The 21,551-nt window shown below is 41.9% G+C and overlaps 1 protein-coding gene across 1 annotated transcript in view; it reads right to left on the bottom strand.

The window, feature by feature from the left end:
- ACSL5 (acyl-CoA synthetase long chain family member 5) overlaps positions 1-21,551 on the bottom strand; it is a 31,731-nt gene that overhangs the window by 8,580 nt on the left and 1,600 nt on the right. Inside the window, exons 2-13 of the mRNA XM_039482177.1 lie at positions 13,121-13,308; positions 12,284-12,392; positions 10,295-10,359; positions 10,096-10,197; positions 9,581-9,680; positions 7,933-8,111; positions 6,069-6,101; positions 5,726-5,777; positions 4,773-4,846; positions 3,943-4,020; positions 1,119-1,253; positions 365-499 (exon numbers count right to left, since the gene is read on the bottom strand). Coding sequence (XP_039338111.1) covers positions 365-499; positions 1,119-1,253; positions 3,943-4,020; positions 4,773-4,846; positions 5,726-5,777; positions 6,069-6,101; positions 7,933-8,111; positions 9,581-9,680; positions 10,096-10,197; positions 10,295-10,359; positions 12,284-12,392; positions 13,121-13,276 — 1,218 coding nt within the window. The 5' untranslated portion in view covers positions 13,277-13,308. The remainder of the gene's footprint in view (positions 1-364; positions 500-1,118; positions 1,254-3,942; positions 4,021-4,772; positions 4,847-5,725; positions 5,778-6,068; positions 6,102-7,932; positions 8,112-9,580; positions 9,681-10,095; positions 10,198-10,294; positions 10,360-12,283; positions 12,393-13,120; positions 13,309-21,551) is intronic.

The raw sequence follows: 21,551 nt of genomic DNA, 5'->3' as shown, positions 1-21,551 counted from the left end.
TGCAAGTCTAACAGTTTTACTGCGTTGGTTTGTTCTATAGCAATAGTTCAGTGTAGTGTTTTTAGACGTCCTTGTGTGTAATTCACCTCAGTGTTACATTTCCCATTCTGGGCCTGTAATCTACAGATGTGCCAAGACTGCTACAATACAGCCTGGCTCTTCAGCTCATGTTAGACTCCTGCTTTCAGCTCTGATCCAAGGTAAACAGCATTACAGTGGCTATAGTATGGGAGTCTTATTTGGCTTACCATGCTGTTCTAGCCTCTGCTTATCTCCAGCAGCTCACCTATCACCTTATTTGGGCCTGGAGCGGTTACTGTGAATATGTTCAGTTACTCAAGTTATATGCATCTTTGAGACATACCTGGACTTTCTTAAAGATCATTTTGTCCCAGATGCTGTCATTTCGGAGAATGCCCTTCTTCACTTCATCCAGTTTTCTGGCTAATGCAAAGTTTAACAGAACCCGTTTCAATGGATTCTGTGCACCACTTTGTATCTGCAGGTGAAAAGTGGTTTAAATGAGTTTATTCATGAGTTCACTGGGCTATTTTCCCTCATGAGAAAGAAAACATTACTTTTTAAAAAAATTTGAAGGGTGCTAGATTCAGTGTCCAGTGCCATCTTCCTCCATTTAGAGACAGCATGGACATTGGGGAATATAATGGTGCCACTCGGTGTAGTGGTCACACCTCAGTCATTACCACAAAGGCAGCCCCTTAAGGTCAATTGGGCCATGCAGACTCTGCAAAGAATGCCATGACAGTAAAGACTGCCAACAGGGTTTGTTTGTGCTTTAAATAAAAGCCGATATTCCTGCCATGAGTGTTAACAGTTGAAGATCCCATGAAAATCAAATTTAAATGTGGAAGTATGTGAGGTATTTGTATTACTGTAGCATCTAGGAGCTACAATCATGACCCCAAGCCCCCACATTGTGCTAGGCTCACTCCTCTAATCAGGACCTCTGCCCCCAACTTGTGGGTATTCAGTACATTTAATTTAAAGCCAAGTTTCCAGTAAGTCTAAGTTGTGTGAATTTGCAACTGTTGGAAGCAGATTTAAGTGCACATCCCCCTTCATGTAAATTCATCTAGGAAAGCAGCAGCTTTTAGTACCTTGTCATAGATCCTGTTGAGCAATCTTGGTACTGTTGGAAACATAGTTGGCTTCAAGGCTTTCATGTCATCTGTTAGTAGTCTGATGTCTCCTTGGAAGAAACCAACTCTTGCACCACTGGAGTACATTATAGTCTAGAAAGCAAATATGCAGAGAATGAGCCTAGTTCTGCAAGTCCTTGCTTGGGGTAAGAATTCCCAGCCTCATGACTAGGAGTCTCAGAACAAGTCATGAGTTTAAGGCTATGTAGGCTTGTCAGATCTGTAGCGTGCAGCTTCCTTGGAGGAGTGAAATGGTTCTCCTTTGTGCTTATGCACCTCCTGGGAGCCAAGGATGAAATCACTTAATTTTCAACATATCCCCATTTTATGGATGGGCAAGTTACTTGTACCTGTTAACCAAATTACATCCTTCTTGTAGGTCTAGTTTCTATCATGAGATCCCAGACTGTAGTGGAACAAGAGAAGAAACAATGAATTGTGATATTAAGGTCTTTAAGAACACTATTACACTCACTGCTATTTTCTGAGCGCTAAGTGCTTCCTGTATTCAGTGTTCTTTGGAATTAAGATTCAGTATCCGAGATTTATAAGGGTTACAATTTCTATTTTACGGATAGGGAAGTGGAGGCAAAGGGGCCAAGTGACTTGCTCAAGGCCATTGAAATAGATCAGGATTAAACAGAAGGTGAGGTTGGGTAGTGAGTGTACTTTGTGAAAGGATATTACAATATGGTCCATATGTAATGTACATGTGGGCTTCTGGACCTACTCAGAGTATGTCTAGCCCTTCAGAAGCAGTTAGAGTTAAGGGATATTTAAGAAAACACCTAAACAAGTGACATTGCAGTGGTGTGACAGTGTTGCTTTAAGGTGGGAAATACCCACCAATCCCTTCAGAGGTAGCAGATACCAAGCAGGGCTATGTTTGTCAGAATTCTGACAAAGGTCATTTACTGCTTACTTCATTCAAATTGATTGAAATGTGACACTTAATGAGACTGAATCCATTTCTCAATGGGATCAATAAGATCTTTGGCATCAAGTTCTGTGGGATCAGGACTGGCCTGAGATCAGTGTAGTTCTCCATTTCCATCTGGTTAAAGAGCTTTTCTATGCCTTAGGAATAGAAGAGCCCTCAGTTCCTCCTTTCTTTATCTTGTTCACATTCAACCCCTATTGGTTCAGGCCCTTGATATAAGGGGCTCTGGCTCAGGGCCTGTTAGTTTGGGGATATTAAAGTGTTGCATGAAAGAGTCAGCATGCTAGTGTAGACCCCTGGTGTCCACACCTTACATACTGTTGCAATATATTTTGTACAAAGTACACCTGGTAAGATAATCTGATAACTCAATTTGCTGATACATCATACAGGGGAATCTTTGCTATATGCATTTCAACACATTCCAAACTCCCTGGCTCTGCCCAAACAGATGCTGGCAAACAGGTCTGTCCTAAAACAAAGGAATGTGTGCTGTGCTTAATTTGCATTTAAGCAATAAGAAGTCAAGCAGGAAGAGAAACCAAGGAAGCTCAAACAGGTGAGCAAGTATGCGGGAGGATGTTCCCTGCTGGTTATCTCCTAGCGCCCAGCTGGAAATTTTTCCAGCAAGGGACTGAAACTAAAAAAAAGGAGGGACAAACATCAAGGGACCCCTTCTCTCCCTGCCCATCCCATACACTGAATTCATTGGACTCTGGGGGACAGGGGTCCTGACCTACAGGGTTTTGTCAGCAAGATGGCTAAAAGCATGCAGTGAGATGCTTTGCTTGAATCTAGTAGTTTAAGCTAGCAAAAATGTAACCCAAGTGGGGCTAGCAGACTGTACTATGCAGACACTTGCGTGCTGGAAGACGGAGCAATCCATGTGGGAGCTACTTCAGCAAGGCATTGTAAGGCACCCAAGGTTGCAGGACAAAAGTGACATTAATCTGGATCACACTGTGGTAAGTCAGTCTTCTGAACTGTGCTGCAATGTTTTGTAATTTGAGATTCACAGGTACATGTGTTCACACATCTACAGAGGGTTTATAGTACATGTTTGAGTGATGCACCAGTCTGTCTACACACGTATTCAGATCATGAAAATGAACATGGGTTGGTCTGTACTGCTTTGGATTGTTATTGAGCAGAATGCATGTCCTCTGGAATGGTGGTTGAAGTATCAAGGGACATATGAATCTTTATCACATCTGGTATGGCATGTAAATATTGTGTGACACTGGCTACAACACTGCCATGCAAATGGCAGTTTTCACTTGACATTGTAAACAAGCAGCACTAATGTAGATTAACTTGTTTCTCAGACAGATTGGCTGACCAGTGCCTGATTTTAGAAAGCAGACAAGTTAAGACAATAGACAAGAGATGTCAAGAAGGTGAGTTGGGCAGGCTATTTACTTTCTCAGAAGAGTGCAAGAAAAGCCACTCTGAAGTTGGCCTGATGCCTTTAGATCTAAAGGCATCAGGTTAGCAGATGAAAGTTTAGATGTGTAATGTAGCCTGCAGAGCTTGTTACCAAAAGTATTTAGTCCAAACCTTTATTGGCAAGTTTAAAAGAATGTATATGAATGTTCTGATTAGTCATAGTTACATTTGTTTAGTGGTTGGTATATAACCTGGAGCATGACTATTAATATCACTAAATAATGGTTTTGAAGGTTGCCGTATGGACAATCTGGTATTGGCCACTCACATAAGTCAGTAGCTAACTGCCATTGTAGGACTGGTTGCATAGACAGAACTAACATATCATTACAGGAAGGACCTTGGATAGAACATAATTTATGTAGGTGTTTCCTTAAGGGCTAGGTTTACTCTTACCTGTACTACTCTCTCAAACATGTGAGCCAGAGGAAGATAGGACACGGAGATGTCTGAAGTCTTGCAGTCAAATGTAGTCTACAGTGAAACAGAACAGCATTGAGGTGGGAGGTTATAGTTATGCCACAGCATAACAGAACTCAACATATCTATGCTAACCACAATATTGAAGTGGCAGGTAATTTTACACCTGCTCCAGCCTACTCAGAGGTTTGATGAGTCAGAATTTTGGTATTTCCCCCCCAGAGTGATCCTTTAGAGACCACTGAATTTAGCATGGGAAGGGGAAACAGAGGGAGAGTGGTGGCCATTTGCAATTCCTGAAGTCCCTGTCTAGTAGGCTCCAAACCAGGCTGAGGAAATCAAGTCAGGCACTCTTTCCTCCAAATCCCACTCTTGTAAGAGAGAGTTGTGTCTTGTGTTCCTTCTAGGAGCATGTTTAACTTTCCAGAGAGCGTCCCTGTATAGACAAGCCCTAGGAAAGGCCCAAGATGGGAAGTTCAGATCCCAGTCTGAGCAGCCAGGATTTAGATATTTCAGATCCTGTGTTCTGGCTCAGATCCATTCCTAGGACTAACTTCTCATTTCTGTAAAAGATACATTCATGTTCTGGCTTTGGACAGGAGTGAGGTTAGTTATGTTGGCCTGGTCTGCAGGGGAAACTTGTCCATTTCAGAGTCCTGCAAACAGTGTAGGCTGATTGTTAATTTGACTGTGGCAACTCAGGAGGACTTGAATAGTTTTGTGAAGCTGGGTGGCTTAGACAGGATAACAAGCCTCCAAAGGAACAAACACCAAGTTAGTCTGCAAACACTAAAACAGCAACTTACCTCAGTACTTTTAAGGAAAGCAGCAGCATTTGCAACAACATTTTGGTGTGTGAGCATGGCTCCTTTTGGGTCACCTGCCAAAGATCATGGGGAAGAACAAACTCATGGCAGCTGGAACCACTAGGGATCAGGCAAGTTTTACAGTTTACATTTGACTCAGTCACTTGTACATTTGCAAACCCTCAGGGGATTCATCTGTGGTATTGGACTCAAGTCATGTTTCCACATGTAACTAGTAAGTCTTCACTACCAACATTAAAGCATTGCTGTGGCAGTGCTTTGATGTGGCTGTGTAGTCAAAAACCCCACCCCCACAATGGGAGTAGCTCCGTGCTGGTGCTCTGTCTACATTACCACTTCACAGCACTGAACGTGCAGTGCTCAGGGAGGGTGTTTTTTCATTATGTAGTCTTGAGACAGAGCTTTTGGATCAGGGATCAAAACCATCACTACATAAACATTACATCTAATGCAAGTGTGCCCAGAACATGGCCTACAGAATTCTGAGGTGCAGTCTAAGAGTGTCTCCAGCTAGGCATGTTTTAAGTGGAGGTGAGAGCTGTAGGTTTAAGGGATAACATGCCCAAGATGAAGGGCCAAATTCTTAGACTGGTGGAACTATTCACTTGAGTGGCGTTGCGTGGATGTAACAAAAGGAGGAGATTTTTGGCTCATGTCTGCTATCCCTCTACATTGGCTTCCATTTTTATAGTTTTAGTGTAGTGTATGAAGCGTCCTGCAGTTATTCACTACAGGATGACAAAGCAGGAGAGGCTCTCATTTGATTGCAAGTACCATCAAGCAGCTTGTTTATCACAGAAGGAAGTTATGTTTTCTGCATTTCAGGTCTTGAGACATTTCCAGTATTCCCCTCTCATCACAATAGTCTCCCCTGATCCAAGGGAAGAAAATTCAGATAAGACTTTAGTGTCTGAACTCTACTTGTTACTTACCTGTTGTTCCACTGGTGAAACACACAATGCTAAGATCCTCAGGTTTAGGAGGCTAAAAAGATGATCAAAAAAAGCAGTGTTAATCTCATAATCCAAGGTTTTTTTAAATCCTTTGCTTGCTCCACTACTGTAGTGTCCAAGCATCTTCCAGGTAAGAAGCCTGTAGCCAAATCCCTGGTATGTCTCCCTTTTCCATGAAGACCCTGCTTGGGTTCAGTTTTATTTTGTAAAGGTTTTGAGGTAGAAAGGAGGGGAACATTGATGGACTTATGGTGGAGAGGCCTCTTCAAAGAGGCAGGTTTTGCAGTGCTTTCAAAGAAAGTATTAAGTTTCAGTAACTTACAACAGGTTCTCTTAAATTGTTCCTGCCCAGCTCCTGTGTCAAGACAGATAAAAGACAGCTTTAACACTTATTGTAATATCAGAAAGTAAATGCAATGCAAGCAGGTGAAACAGGCCAGATGGGGCATGATACCGTTTAGCCAGCATGCTTTTTGCCTGCATGTCAATGAGTTTATACCTTGACAGGTGCTGGGCTTTCCCTGCACTGCCACAGCAGTTACTACTGAGCCCTCTTCAACATACTCAAGACAATTAAGTACAAGGCTGGCTGGAGAGTTTCAATGATCTCACTAAACTGGTGACAGCATGGCAGATGGAATTCTTTTCTGCTATGCACTGAACACAATTTCAACTGCACATACAAAAATGGGGTCTAAATTAGCTGTTACCACTCAAAGATCTTGGAGTCATCATGTATTGTTCTCTGAAGACATCTGCTCAGATGTAGAACAGCAGTCAAAAAAAGCTAACAATGTTAGGAATCACTAGGAAAGGGAAAGATAATACAATGGAAAATGTCATTTTTATATAAATCCATGGTACACCCACATCTTGTGTGTGGTTCTGGTTTTCCCATTAAAAATGGATTCGAATTGGAAAAGTACAGAGAACAGCAACAAAATTTAAGGGTATGGAACAGCTTCTATATGAAGAGAAATTTAGACTGGGACTATTCAGTTTGGAAGAGACAGAGGGATGAGAGGTCTATAAAAATCATGAATGAGTGGAAGTGTTATTTATCCCTTCTCATAAGAACTGGGGTCACTCAATGAACTTAGGCAGATTTAAAAAAAAATATTTCAAGATGCAGTCAGTCAATGTGTGGAACTTGTTGCCGGGGATGTTGTGAAGGTAGAGGAGTATAACAGGATACAAAAGAGATTAGATATTCTCATGGAGGATATAGCCATTGCTAGCTATTGCCTAGATGGTCAGGGATAACACCCCATGCTGTTTTCCTAAGCCTTTGACTGCCAGATGTGGGGGAATGGACCACTTGATAGTTATCCTGTTCTATTTCCTCTGAAGCATCTGACAATGGCCACTGTTGGACGGCAGGCTACAGGGCTAGATGGATCATTGGTTTTACCAGATATGGCCATTCTTATGTTCTTAATATTCCCATCCACAGAGGCCCAACAAGTCTGCCAGCTTGTGTTGGACCCCTGCACTGCAAGTTTTACAGCCCATGCATTTTACAGCTCCAGAATCTTGTGCTTGGTATCTCCAGAGCTAGCTTTAAATTTCAATTAATTTCTGGAGAGCATGAGGGAAACTCAAGAGGTAGTACAGACCATGTACCTTAGGTGGCTATTGATCAAGAGCTGCAGAAAGTCTGTCCATTCAAACAGTTTCTGCAAGGCTTACCAGTTTGATTTGGACTGAATTTCCTATTTAAAAAAAAAGTCTGTATGTTGTCATTTAAGGGAGCACCGATTAACCCCCCAACATTGCTATTGTATAAAACTAGACATCTGAATACCAAGTCAGTATGCCAGCTTAAATGCTTATAAAGAGACCTTTGTAATCGTATTAGATATCTTTAGATACAACACTCCTAAATTGCATCTCCTTTAATAGGTGGTACATGACGGAGCCACTCTAGGGAAACTCCAGTTAACAGTGTAGTAAACATGTCCCCAGTGTCTGCATTGCAGTAGTCAATACATTGCAGTCTCTTCAGTGGCATGAACTAGTGATCTGAATGTTCAGCCTGAAGCTCTCAAGCAAGCAGTGAAATGTGACTCTGGCTTCAAATCAGTCAATGATTTGAGAGTTAGCAAAAATCCTTCTCTTACCAAGTAGCTGTATTGACCTTTCCCTGAACAGTCACCAGATAGGCTGTAAGTGAGGGGTTCACATACCTCAGCTTCCTGAAAAGCCAGGATCTCAACTCCTTCTTTGGCACCTTTATCCTTGAGCTCATCATCAAAGAGATCCATCAGAATGATGGTCTTCAGACCTGGGATCTTCCCTTGCTCACAGTTTTCAAGCAGGATTAGTGCCTTTTCAGGTTTGTCACAGATCACCATGGAGATGTCAGCTACAGAAAGGGAACAGCCCATACTTCAGCAGGAATTGGATCAGGCTTCTGAAGTTATAGGAGCCCTGATCTGACCCATATTGAGATTTATTAGCCATGATTGATTAGAGGTTAAGAAGAATTCAGGTTCTGTCCTTCAGATCTTTCAGCATGTTGAATTCTCATTTGAAAGGTTACAGCCAAAGCCAGTAGTTGAAGTTAACAAATGCTCTGCACTCAGTTACTATGGTTACAAGTCTGGGCCTATACTAATTGAGTCATACCAGGGCTGGATTTGACTTAAAATGTACAAGTGTCAGCACCCCACCTCTAAAAAAGGACTGTGCATTTTAGTTGTACATGTAGAAGTGGGTCTTGGTAGCCAGAAAGAAAAAAAAAGTCAGCAATAAGTATTTACAGTGGATTTTCAAAGTCACTCAAAATGGCCAATTCCAGCCTTGGTCTTAAGGAAAGAAAGTTGATGGGCATTAAGACTTTATCCCCTGTTTAGAAGTTACATTTTAACCATCATCTTGATTATTGGCCTCTAATACTCAAAATTTAGAGAAGCCTTTTACATGTGGTTTTAGTAATTGCATGTTGTGGTAAGACAGGAGTGGAACACTAATGAGCAAGCAACATGTTCAGACGCAAATGAGCCTAATTAGATTACTGCTCTGCTGTCCCAGGAGACAGAACCTGTTGCTAAGGTTAGCTTGGCTTGTAATTTAATTTGTAGTGATTTTACAAGTTGACTGATGGTCTAATTGTTTGGCAAATCCTGCATTTGATTTATTTGAACAGAGAGAAAGTTCTGACAAGGAAATAAGCAAGATAAAGGCCAGTGGAAGAATCAGTCACCTAAGAGGAAGACTTGAAATAGACAAGAGTGTGTTCACTCATTTTACTAACTTTGTCTGTAATCACATTGACAGTTTTGTATTCAATTAATCCCATAGAAGCTCAGGCAAACTAAATTCAAGTGCATACTTAAGTGTTGGCAGGATTGGGCCTTAGTTTGAGTTGAGACTCAAACTAATTCAAACAGGATAAAACTATGAGGATACAGCTCTAGTTTGCTTTTTCTAGTTGAAGGGAGGAAGTTTTGTAGGGGGTCTCATTAATAAGATACAGATGACCCAGTTCCTCCCAGGTAGACTCAATATAGTCCTTAGAATCTAGTGGACAGTCAAATCTTAGTACAAGAATTCTCCCAAGTAATGTGGTAGTAGGCCTATTGCTTGGATCATGCCATCTTCCAGGACAGGCATTGAGAAAGTAGTGCTAGCTACAGATTATGTGCTGACAGTTTAGGGCCGAGTTGCAGAGCTAGAAATGAAGAGGTCTAGGTTTGTTAGCTAGTGTAGATCTAACAGCCCTGAGAAACCACAACTACTATGAAACCTGAAGCAGAAGAGGAGCAGCATTGTTAGGTCAGTGAAAGTGGAAAGGAAGAGTTATTTATTGTGAAAAGTACATAAGGTTTTTACCTTTGTTAATAATAAATACAATGGCTTCTGGCCCCAGAGTGTCATAGAGTGGAACAGCAACCATTGAGTAAGTGTAGCAGGCATATTCTGAAATGATCCACTGCACAAAAGAAGCAACAAGAAATAGCACTGTTAGAGAAGCAACTACCCTGAGTTTGTTACCCAGAGATGTATGGTAGTTCAAATGCTTTTGCCAGAGCAAGTTTAATAGCTTGTAAAGTAGCCCCTCACACACCTCTAGTATTGATTTGTATATGAACTGCATGTTATGGCAGCCAGAACCCAGATCTTCATGCTTAGGACTAAGCAGTCACCGGGACACGGATCAGCAGATACAAAAAGATGATTGGAAGGAAGACAGATAGTCAGCTCTATGGGCTCAGGCTTTAACTATTCTCAGATTGCCACTTTGAGACCAATCCAATCCCTATTTAAATTCAGTAGACTGGCACGCAATTTAGACTCCCATGAGTGCTGGACAGTTGCCCATAGCTAGGGTTCTGCTGGTCACTTACCTCTGGTCTATTCTGAGCAAAGATGCCAATAAATTGGTCTTGTGATGGCTTACATCCTTTGAACAAAAGCCCCGATCCCAGGTATTCAGCTCTGTCTGACACCTGCAGGAATAGAGGAAGTAGTTTTGGCTCATTACCACTGGAGACTGCTACAATGTGATGATCCATTTTTGGACTATATAAAATAAGTGGAACTAACCTGTTTGTACGTCAACCACTGATATGGCTGTTTTGGTTTCCTGTACGCCAAACATGGTCCATTTTCTAAGAAAAGTTGGGAAAGTTGGTTATGAAAATTTACATACCAGTTTTAATATAAAACTGATCTTCATTTATTGGGTGGTCTTCAGTAAAAGATGGCAAGTGCCTTGTTGGATCAATCTTATGTAATTACTCATGTAGTTAAGTGTTTTGCTAGAATCTTTAGACAAGTATCTTTAATCCCAAGAAGAGACTGCACAAGAGGTCAATCAGAGAGAGCCACAAGAATGTGTAACGGTAACAAGAAGAGTAATGTCTGTGTCCCATAAAAGAAGGGTTCTTGGAAAGTCATTTTCTAGAAAGCAAGAGTTGGGTAGCAATTAGCCAGAACTGAGGTACTCAGACTCCAGAAATAGAGAAATACCAGAGGAGACTTGAGGAAAAAGATGGCGTTTTAGTGGAAGTTTTTGTAACATCTCTGGCAAATGGATCTTCAGGACAGATCAAGAGTGTTCAACTATTGATTAGAGTTCTGAATGGCTTCTGGCTGTGATTCTCTTTTGTACCCTTTGATATTTGCAATTTTTTGGGAGTTCTTGTAGTTAAACACCTGTTAACTACACCTGCATGCTGCCCCCCATAATCAATGCATTAAGAATTTAGCATTTGCCACCTTTTCACAATTTTCTAAGAACTATTTGCCAAGAACTTTCATTCACCTAGTCAGGGAGCTGCAATACCATCCAGTTCTGCGGGCCATTCACATGACTATTTTATTTTAAATAGACTGACACTTACGGCCATCGCACATGTTGTCCAAAGTTAAGGTCAGTTCATGACTTTGCAGATAAAATTGGCTAAAATCAAATAACTTTCAACATGTAATTGGCCATGCAGTCTGTAGCTCAGAGTCATTTTATCTGGAAAGCTAAGTGCTACCTAGCTACAGTGCACTCTTCCAATTGAGTTTCAATCAGATATCTGGTCTCAGAGTAATGGCATCCTCTGTGCATTAGAATTCCGGTTCTTTCCTTTATACTGGGATGTACAGACGTTTAAATTTAAGCTTATGATCTGATATTAGCAAACCTGAATGTCACCTTCAAACAAAGAGGGCTTTTTGACTTTACACACTTGCTACAAACCTACACAGCTACTAGCAGTTCCCATCCACTCATGTTGGTTAATGTGGAACTGTAGGCTTGTGCTCAGCCTCAATAAGCACCATTACCCATACTTTGCACTACACATTTCCCACTCAACTAGATGCACAAGATGCTAAAAACCAAAGGAAGTGACTGGAAGCGCTTTAATGCTAGAATTCAGTTGCATATGAATAGTTTACACTGCTTTTGCACCTTTTGCAGTGAACTAGGATTCTGTCCTAGCATAGTATAAAAGCCTTGGGAGAATACATGAGCCATAGGCTGCATTATACTTAAAGGTTTTGTTGAATCAGAAAAAACCTTGATTCATCTCTTATGGTATAGAGAAATGTTTCCAACAGAAGTGATGAAGCTTCATTGCTTTGGACTGGGGAATTAGACTGGACAAAAATCTTTGTCCAGTCTATTGAAGGCATTCTTAGATTGGCAGGATATTAAAAGATCCGAGACTGTCCGATCTAACAAGGTTATTGAGAGGTGTTGGCATCTTGAGAGCAATTTGAAGGGATACGAAAGATGGCAGTACTGTTTATTTGGATACTTGTGAATCCAAGAGGCTACTGATTATTCCTTTATTTAAGGAGTTACTATCCCACGCTTTAGGTCTGGTTTGCTGTATTTAAAGCATGGTCTTACTCTCATTGAGGTATGTGGCTTAGCCTCTTAGATTGAATTCAATCAGTGCACAGTCAGAACTTTTTCCTAGAGAAGGTCCAAAAGAGATTACAATTTAGCTGGACCTAGACTAGACAATAACATCCCTTCTGGCTTTAAGTTTATGAAATACTTAAAAGCAACTTCAAGAATATTATTCTACTTACCAGACACATGGAGTCCTCTCTGGAAGGCCTCGTACATAGTTTTGGCATCCTCATAGTAATAAGCAAGCAGCTCATTCTCTGGCAAGAAAGTACTTCTTCTGGCACCTCCCTAGGGTCAGAGCACATGTTTGTAAGTGTTGTTACAGAGCAGTGAACTGAAGGTTAGGTGTGTGACAGGCAGCTACTTCCTCCTCCAATCCTCTCCCAAAACCCTTTGAGGGGGAGCTCTAACACACAAGCCTACAGTCAGTTAGGAGGATTTAAACTTCCTCCTAGACTTTTGCCTGCTTGGTCATTGGGGATGAATCCATCCACTGTAGTCTCCAAGACTAGAAAGCCACTTTAAGTTCAGGTAAATTTACTTCATCTTCCTTTATGATCAGACAGCCAGGGTGTTTACACAACTGGTAGATTCTGAAATATTGCACTTATTTTAGCCTCAGAGCTGACATGTTATCAGATATGTCAATGAACTCATCCATAAATTGATTAATTGCCATTAGTACCACTTAAGTGATCTAGATGTTGCTTGTTTTGTCACAGTTTACAGTCCACCCCTTATTATGGGCATAATATTAAGGTAACAGTGAATTAAGAGTTTTGAGATTTACCCTAGGTATTTCATGCTCCTTCTCCCCATAAATTTAGGCCAGATCTCAGACTGGAGGACTGAAAGAATTTCCCCTAGTTTAAGTCACTTTTTAATAGCTCCCATAACACAAAACACAAGGCAGTTTAATTAACTGCATTTACCTAAGGAAAAGTTTTGAGTTGTGCCTAGATCCCATTGAAAGTAAAAAAGAATTAAGTATTTTACTTAAGCAATGTAAGCATTACCTGAATTCCTATTGACTGGTTGTTCAAGTCAATAGGAGGTGAAATGGTCTTCGGTCTGGTTATCACCCATAAAAAAATTGTAGCTCCAAGAGTAACAAGGCCAATCAATGCTGGTGTTGGGAGTGGTGAAAACAAGAAATGAAGTATCCAAATCATGGTGCTGGATCAGCACCACCAGGGTGTTGGACCTGAGCAGAGAAACAGAAGGTTTAGCAGAGTGTTCTGGCTGCCATGATTAATGTGAATAGCTAATTTTAAGAACAAAATAAGATGCAAGATGTTTCCATGTTTGTATAGTGCTAGAGCAGAATACTGCTTTCCTGGTAGTGTCAAATAGTGGTGATGCCATGCTTTTTGCTGATAAGTAAATATTAATTCTTATCTTGTGTGGGTAATTTATTTGATTGTGGGCAGGATTGTTCCCTTTCCCCAGATGTATTTTCTTCACTTTATGTTAAGTTGGAAACTGAACTAGTATGTGTTAGCCAAGTTGAGTGTGTGGGACTAGTAAAGGATGAGCAGGGCTATGTGCTACAGTTGTATAATTCAGGTTTTGGATTTGCTGAACCATGCTTCAGAACCAGCAAACTCCCACCCCCCCCACCAAAAAACCATTGAAAATAATGTTGCTTGTACTCTTTGCAAAGAATGCAATGTCTACACTGCACAAGTTTGCACCAAGTCCACTTTTCCCATGCTATTTTGCTCACCTGCTTTCAAAAGGTCTCTAGCGGAGGAGGAAGGGCAGGCTTCTGAAAGAAAACCGGGTGGACAAGGCCACAAAACAGCACCCTTCTCCCACTGTGTGTGGTGGGGGGAGGGTGGGGGTCAGATTCTACATTGACTATTGGAGATTAATGGCATGAAAGTTAGAACAGAACAAGGGCTTTGAAATTTAAGCCAATGTTATATTCATCCCTGTAGCCTAACTGTTAAGTATGCTCAGACCACAGCTGATCATACAGAGTAATATTGTCCCATTGTCACCTTGTACTCCCAAGGCAGTGTGCCTAGATCCACATATGCCATTTTATACTCTGATTGTAAGCTTTTGGGTGCAGGAATCACCTTTTTGTTCTGCATTTGTGTAGCCCTGGTCCAGGATTAAGGCTACTAGTCACTATGATATTTATCATGAGCTGGTAAAAAAAATAAATTGACAGACCAGTTGTCAGAAAATGCAGCTTTGTCCAATTTGTTATTTCAATAAAACTTGACAGGAGCACATCTGCCTTATTGGAGTAATTTGATATGATCAGGATAAGGTGTTTGATTTGGTTTTGCAAGGTGTTTTGACTTTGTCCCATTTGGGAGTTTCCCCACAAGATGGAAGTTTGTTTTGGACCAGTTCTGCTTAGGAGTTAACTCTGCAAAAAGTATGCTTTTAAAAACAAGCAACTGTCATCTTAACAGTACAGTAGAACCTCAGCATTACGGAAACTAGAGTTACAAATTGGCCAGTCAGCCACACCTCATTTGGCAGCAGTGGAGACAAAAAGCAAGTCAGTACTGTGTTAAACCTATTAAATAAAGGGAAAACAGAATTTTCCTTCTGCATAGTAGTTTCAAAGCTGTATTAAGTCAATGTTCAGCTGTAAACTTTTGAAAGAACCACCACTGTTTTGTTCAGAGTTAAACACCTCAGGAATGGAGGTTGTTTGTAACTGAGGTTTTACTGTAGTTGAAACTCATCCTGGGCATTAAACCAAGAATGTTAGTTGGGTCACACCAGGCATAAATTTGACCCAATGTTTTTATTTCTACAGCCTGTAAACCTGGTGTCCTTTTCCAGGTCTAATTGATGTGTTAATTCTCCTGCATGTACAGACTTATTCAGCAGTGAACACAAAGGCCAATTAGAAGGAGCCTACAGACTTTTCTGTTACTAAATGGTTCTTAAGTCAGTTCTGTTGATTGTTAAAGCTTTTCTGAAACCAGCACATGGCAGATAACAGGAATCAATGCTTTATTTTGTGTCATAAACATAACCTGAAGTCTGACAGCTTACATTTGCTATCCCTAGCCATTTTTACATTTCATAGGCCAAAATACACATTTAGTTCATCTCTGTTGCACTGGTTTTCTAGACAGAAAGTAGAGGATTCCCTTGGCATATTTGAAACAGAACACTCCTAGTACTAAGTCTGACCTAGGACAAATAGTTCATATTGACTGGTCCTTTGAACCATGTATTTAAGATATAGTTTGAGATAGAGCCAGCTTCTCTTCATTTAGACCAGGTTGTTTTACTAGCCACTTGAGATGTGCAGCAGAAATGCCATGTGCCATTTTAGATCCCTTGAGACACCTTGCATCTGATTTCCCACACATGCCAAAAACCTGTGCTGCTACTGTTTCAGTTAGTGGTCAGTGCTCAGCACTTTGAGGAGCCAGGTTCAATGCCTCTTAAGCAGATTACTCTGCACCTCTGGTCACCTTTGAAAATTTCACCTTACAGTAGTAAATTGTGCTCATTTTCAGGAGTGGTGTCCCCTGCATGATTTGTAAACTAGAGCAAAATTTGGCCTATAGCAGAATTGATTTGGTTCCCTATTTAGGAAAAGGGAGTTTACAGCTTTTGAATCCTTTTGGCAATTTGTTCAGACACCTTCACTTCAGCTAGGGCACTTTGGGTTTTATGCTTGTTGTAGCAACTTCTGCTCTTGATTATGCCTATGTAACCTATTGAAGCCAGTGGATTTACATGGGTTTTAACAGAGCAGGATTTAATCCAGTTGCCTTAGTGGTTAGAGGCAGGAGACTGCAGGATTGCAAAGAGCACCAAGGTGAAGTGGCAAGTGATTGAGATAACAGACCAGTGGACTCCCACATCAGTATTTATTCAGGGACACGTCCTGAGGCCATCAATGTTTGACCCAAGGAAGAAAGTACATGCATTTTGAGGTCTCGCCATCTCACTAATCACCATCTCACTAATGCTTAGCCTTCACTCCTATTAATGTACATCATAGCTACAAGTACATCAAAGGGAGATGTACATACATCATGCTCCCAAGGTTGTTTCTCTACACCACACTGCTCCTCTAGTTCTGTGTCCCATTAGTCCAATTCACTCCTTTGTCTTTGAGGAGACAGCTTGGTCATGCCAACTGCAGATTTAGCAAGGTGGAGTAAGCTGTGTTCTACAGTAGTTCTAGATACAAAATTTAGTCCATCTCTTGGACCGAAATGGTATTTACAAGGAAGCATTGAAGTAGAAAGGGAGATTAAAATACCCCCCCCTCCAAAGTGGTCAACATGATGGTTCAGGTAACCCTGTCCCATTCCTAATCCAAGAATAGGAAGTTGGAGGATTGGCTGGTATTGATGCCAAGACACCTGTATTTGGGAGCAGTAAGAAATCAACAAACATGTTCTTAGCACTGGTAGTGAGTCATCCTCTAGACTAGCACTAGATGGGGATGAGACACGGCCAATGGGTTTTACAGACATTTGCTGAAATCAGAGGAATGGTGAACTAAAAAACAAATAGGAAAAAACCAGACACTCGTTTCATTCCAGGCTGTGGGGAGTGTCTAGTGGGACCAGATGTCTGTCCATTCCCCTAAACTTGACCCCTTTTGCCCTGCCCCAGTCCTGTCTTTTCCAGCCATAGCTCCTTGCCCCAGCCTTATTCTCATCCAGGGAGCCCCACTTTCTAAAACAAAGCTTCTCACCACTGTCCCTTAGCCCCACTAGTCCAAGTTCCCACTCACAGCTCCATCTCTTGCACCCCCACCCAAGTATTCTCATACTCACATCCCCAGTCCCCCTTCTCCTTGGGACCTTGTCCTAGTCTTCCCCCCCACCCCAAGACAGTGCCACTTCCATTCTTCCCCCTCCAGTCTAGTTATTGTCAGATCTCTGCCCCACCTCAGGATCCTTTCCCAGCCTCTAGTCAGAGTCTTCCCCTTCCCACAGGCTCCTTTCCCCAATTTAATCCCATGCTTTTGCTTCTGAGTTCAGTTCTTGTCCCTCTGCTTTCAAATTAGGCAGCTTCTTCCTCCTTGCTGCCTAAAGCCTCAGAGAGGGGGAGAAAGGCAATAAATGAAAACAGAGACAGGCCCCCTGCTCCGAGGTTTGTCTACACCTAGCTGAGGAGTGTGTGGAAAACAGCTATACCCCTAACATTGTTATTACAATGTACCTGCCCCAGCATAGGACACAGCTGTGGTCACTTGGGGAGGTGGTATGTGTACACTGGCAGAAAACTCCTTTCTGTTGGTGTAGGTTGTGTCTACACTGTAGGGTTATGCTGACATAGCTATGTTTGTCTACATTATGGAGGCTATTCCATCTCAATTCCAATGCCCACAGCCAACATGACCTGAAGCAGCCTGCAAGTGCAATAGCAAGGAAAATCCTGCACAACCCCCAAGCTGGAGCATGCTTTGTACAGACTGTTCAGAGCCTAAACTGAAGCATCTGAGCATGTTTGATCACTTTTATGGAGATAGGCCTCTTCCTCTCCCTACTATTAATGCCACCCTCCTGCTAAATGACAAGTCCCTGCTCCAGAGCATGTGGAAGTTCTAATTTCCCCACAGAAGAGTTCAGAGTTTCGTATGGACAAGCTTTCCTCTAGCCTTGTCCTTGAGGAAAGTAGAACTGTTTTAGCCGATAGTTCTTTTGGAAACTATCGGCTTCAGGCACACACCTGGTATGGAAGATTTCATCCCAAGTAGTTTGTTTTTGGTTCCTTAAAATACTGCCAAACTTAGTCTTATAAAAGGAAGCATCAGGAAATGTTACAAGTTAATAGAATACAAGTTAATACTGTCACACATAGCTATTAATAGTAGCTAGTTGTTGCATATCTAAAATGACTGTGTGGGCCACAATCCACATTCTGAGTCTAGTTCAGTTACCGGGGCCTTCCAGGGACAACAGGAGCCTGATTAGCACCTTTCTGCTCCCCAGCGTGCTCCAGGCCAATTGAGAGCATAGAGGCAAGGGCTTCTCTAGCTAGTACAGGGGATGAAACCAGTCCCCAGCAGCCCCTTGATAGGGAAGGGGCAAGCCAATTCTTCAGGCCCTGGTGTGGAGTTCTGCCCTCTAGTACCTACTGACCGATGTGGGCTGTTAGAGCTTTTATCTGGCTGGGAAGCTAGCAAGACCATCTGCTCCCTGCCTTCATGATCCTCCCCTCAACAATCAGCAAGTCAGCATGCTGAAAAGTGTGCTAAAGTTCATTTGAAAACTGACCTTTGAGAGATTTCTTTGGTAATAAGCCTGCTAATCTCAGCACTGTCTTGAGATTGCCAAGCACATGCAGTTTCATTATTTAGAGTCTAAATCACTTGGAGAGCTAACACCTAGGTTAATCAGTGCACTCTAACCTATTCAACTGTCATTTACTATGCAACAGGAAACAAACTGATTCACTGAGCAACTGGTTACTCACCTTCATTAACAGTGCAAGGCAGAGCCAGGTTAATCTGTGGTCTTTGCCCAGCATAGTTAGAGAAGGAGTGAAATTGTGCCCTGTCCTACCTTGCCCCAGATAATCTTGATTTTTGAAGAGACATGGATTAGATGTGTTATACAGAAGCAAAATGCTGTAAATCCCTTGCAGCACACCTAATGAGTCACTGGTTGCTTGAGCCACAGGATGGTTGGGGAGGAAAAGAATCTTCAAGCCAACTGACTAGTCTCCCCAGGAATCACAATTTAGGGGTATGTGGCCTCCTTAGCATCCCCTCATCCATCTGCCAGTCATTCTTAACACTGCTCATGTTCAGAGACTCAGATGTGCCCCTGGGACAGATGCCTTGTTTGGGCACTGGGAATGACAACAGGGTTAGGTGGCTGGGCAGCTACCTTACAGTGAGTGAGGGAATCAGTTCTCCTTACAGATTCACTTAATCATCTGCAGATATGAAGCATAGAGGAGCTGCCCAGCTCCAGCCAGGATCTGGACCATGGAGTATCAAGGGTCAAGTCATGCCATAAAACACCAAGCCAACCAGGAATACATAGCATTGAAATCAAATCTTCCACTTGGCAGTGAGCCTAGAGTCAAACAGAGGCAGTTCTCCCACAAGGCCATGCAAGTAGATACATCATGTGTATCAACAGAAGGTCATGAATGCAGGGTCACAGCCTGAGACATTCTTGAGCACCTGCAACTCATTGGCCTCAGCTGCTCAAATTCCACTTCAATTGGTATTGCAGTACCCCTCAATTTGGGGTCATGTAATAGAGTGATAGACCACTAAAGTACATGCATGACTGTCAAGCCTGATCAATGGTCAGGGATAATGCACCAGAATCAGAGTGCAAAGGCTTACCACTGTGATAAAACTGTTCTGATAAAAGGTATCAGTTGCACTGCTGTACTCAAGGCTGTATAGGTTACCGTTTATTACACCTTACTCCTTGTTAAAAGGATTTCCACAAAGGCTGAAAGTTACAGGGAATAAAGCTGTATGCTTCCACTCATGAACTGTGGATTTGAAAGTTTGACTTAGTGTTGATTTATCCTATTAGGAGAAAAACCACTGAGGGGTGGGGGTGGAGTAGGAAGGAAAAAAATTAATGAATAGGGTAATGCAGGTGGTCAGAATCATCTTTAGCCATGTAGAGAAGGGTTAATCTGTGAAACCTATGGCCTACAAGATCAGAGGAGTGGGCTACAGATGTGTTGATTCCTGTGGTGTAGGCACCACATTAGGGAATGGTGATGCAATACAGTATAGAGGACAACCTCTTGTGTTCTCTTCACTTGGAAGTCAGAGACTAGGATTGAATTCATAGGCACCTTTAAGATGCTATTGGGCACATACTCAGTGAGATGTTGCTGATCATTTGCAAAGTGAGATGTTGCTGCAATCAATTTGCAAACATCTAGACAATAATAAGGTGACAAGGAATTGTCAGTATTGATTTGTCAAAAAAAGTGTCAAACCAACCTGATAGCTTTCTTTGACAGGGTAACAAGCCTTGTTGATATGGGGGTGGGGAGGAGCAGTAGATGTAGTATATCTTGATTTTAGTAAAGCTTTTGATACTGTCCCTCATGACCTTCTCATAAATAAACTAGTGAAATACAACCTAGATGGAGCTACTATAAGGTGGGTACAAAACTGGTTAGAAAACTGTTCCTAGAGTAGTTATCAGTGGTTCAGTCATGCTGGAAGAGCACAATGAGTGGGGTCCCACAGGGATCAGTTCTGGGTCTGTTTCTGTTCAATATCTTCATCAAGGAGTTAGATAATAGCAGTGAGAGTACACAAAGTTTGCAGGTGATAAAAATTCAAAATGTTCTGGCCAAACTGGAGAAGTGGTCTGATGTAAATAGCATGAAATTAAAGACAGACAAATGCAAAGAATTCCATTTAGGAAGGAACAATCAATTGCACACCTACAAAATAGGAAATGACTGCTGAGGAAGGAATACTGCAAAAAGTGATCTGGAGGTCATAGTGGACCACAAGCTAAATAGGAGTCAACAGTACAATGCTGTTGCAAAAAAAAAAAACAAACAAAAAACCACCCAGAGACATTTTGGGATGTATTAGCAGGAGTGTTGTAAGCAAGACAGGAGAAGTAATTCTTCTGCTCTACTCAGTCCCCAACTGGAATATTGTGTCCAGTTCTGGGTACCACATTTCAGGAAAGATGTGGACAAACTGGAAAGAGTCCAGCAAAGAAAAAAAGATTAAACGTGACCTATGAGGGAAGATTGAAAAAAATGGGTTTGTTTAGTCTGGAAAAGAGAAGACAAAGGGAATGTGATAAGTTTTCAGGCACATAAAAAGTTGTTACAAGGAGAAGGAAGAAAAATTGTTCTTAACCTCTGAAGACAGGAAGAGAAGCAATGGACTTAAATTGCAGCAAGGGAGGTTTAGGTTGGACATTAACCACCCTGACAGTTAAGATCTGCCTAAACACTGGAATAAATTGCCTAGGGAGGTTGTGGAATCTCCATCATTGGAGACTTAAGAGCTGGTTAGACAAACACCTGTCAGGAATGGTCTAGATAATTAGTCCTGCCATGAGTGCCAGGGACTGGACTAGATGACCTCTTGAGGTCCCTTCCGGTTCTAGGATTCTATCACCATACAGTTTTACTCACAGTGGCCATTTGACACTTCTGTGGTTCTTCTGAGATAAGGGTGAAGAGAAGGACTGTGGCCCTATTAGCACCTACATGGGTGCCCACCACAGTTATTTGCTCCCACAAGTGAGGCAGTAGGGCTCATTCCAAAGTAAGTTCACTTGCAAGTTACCTTAGATTTCCTTAATCCCTTTTAGGGCTCAGTCCTGCTCCTGCTGCGGGAAATTAGACTCTTTCCTTCAGCTGCTGAAGGACTGGGCCTATTAGCTTTTCAATATCCAGCCAGTCACACAGAAGAGAGGAAATCTACAAGCAGGAAGCAGAGTGGCTTGGCTGGAGGAATACAAGGCTGTGATTGAAGAATTGCTAGTT

The sequence above is a fragment of the Mauremys reevesii genome, linkage group 7 (assembly GCF_016161935.1).
Source record: "Mauremys reevesii isolate NIE-2019 linkage group 7, ASM1616193v1, whole genome shotgun sequence".
NCBI classification, from domain to species: Eukaryota; Metazoa; Chordata; order Testudines; family Geoemydidae; genus Mauremys; species Mauremys reevesii.
This window is presented reverse-complemented; position numbering and strand designations above follow the sequence as displayed.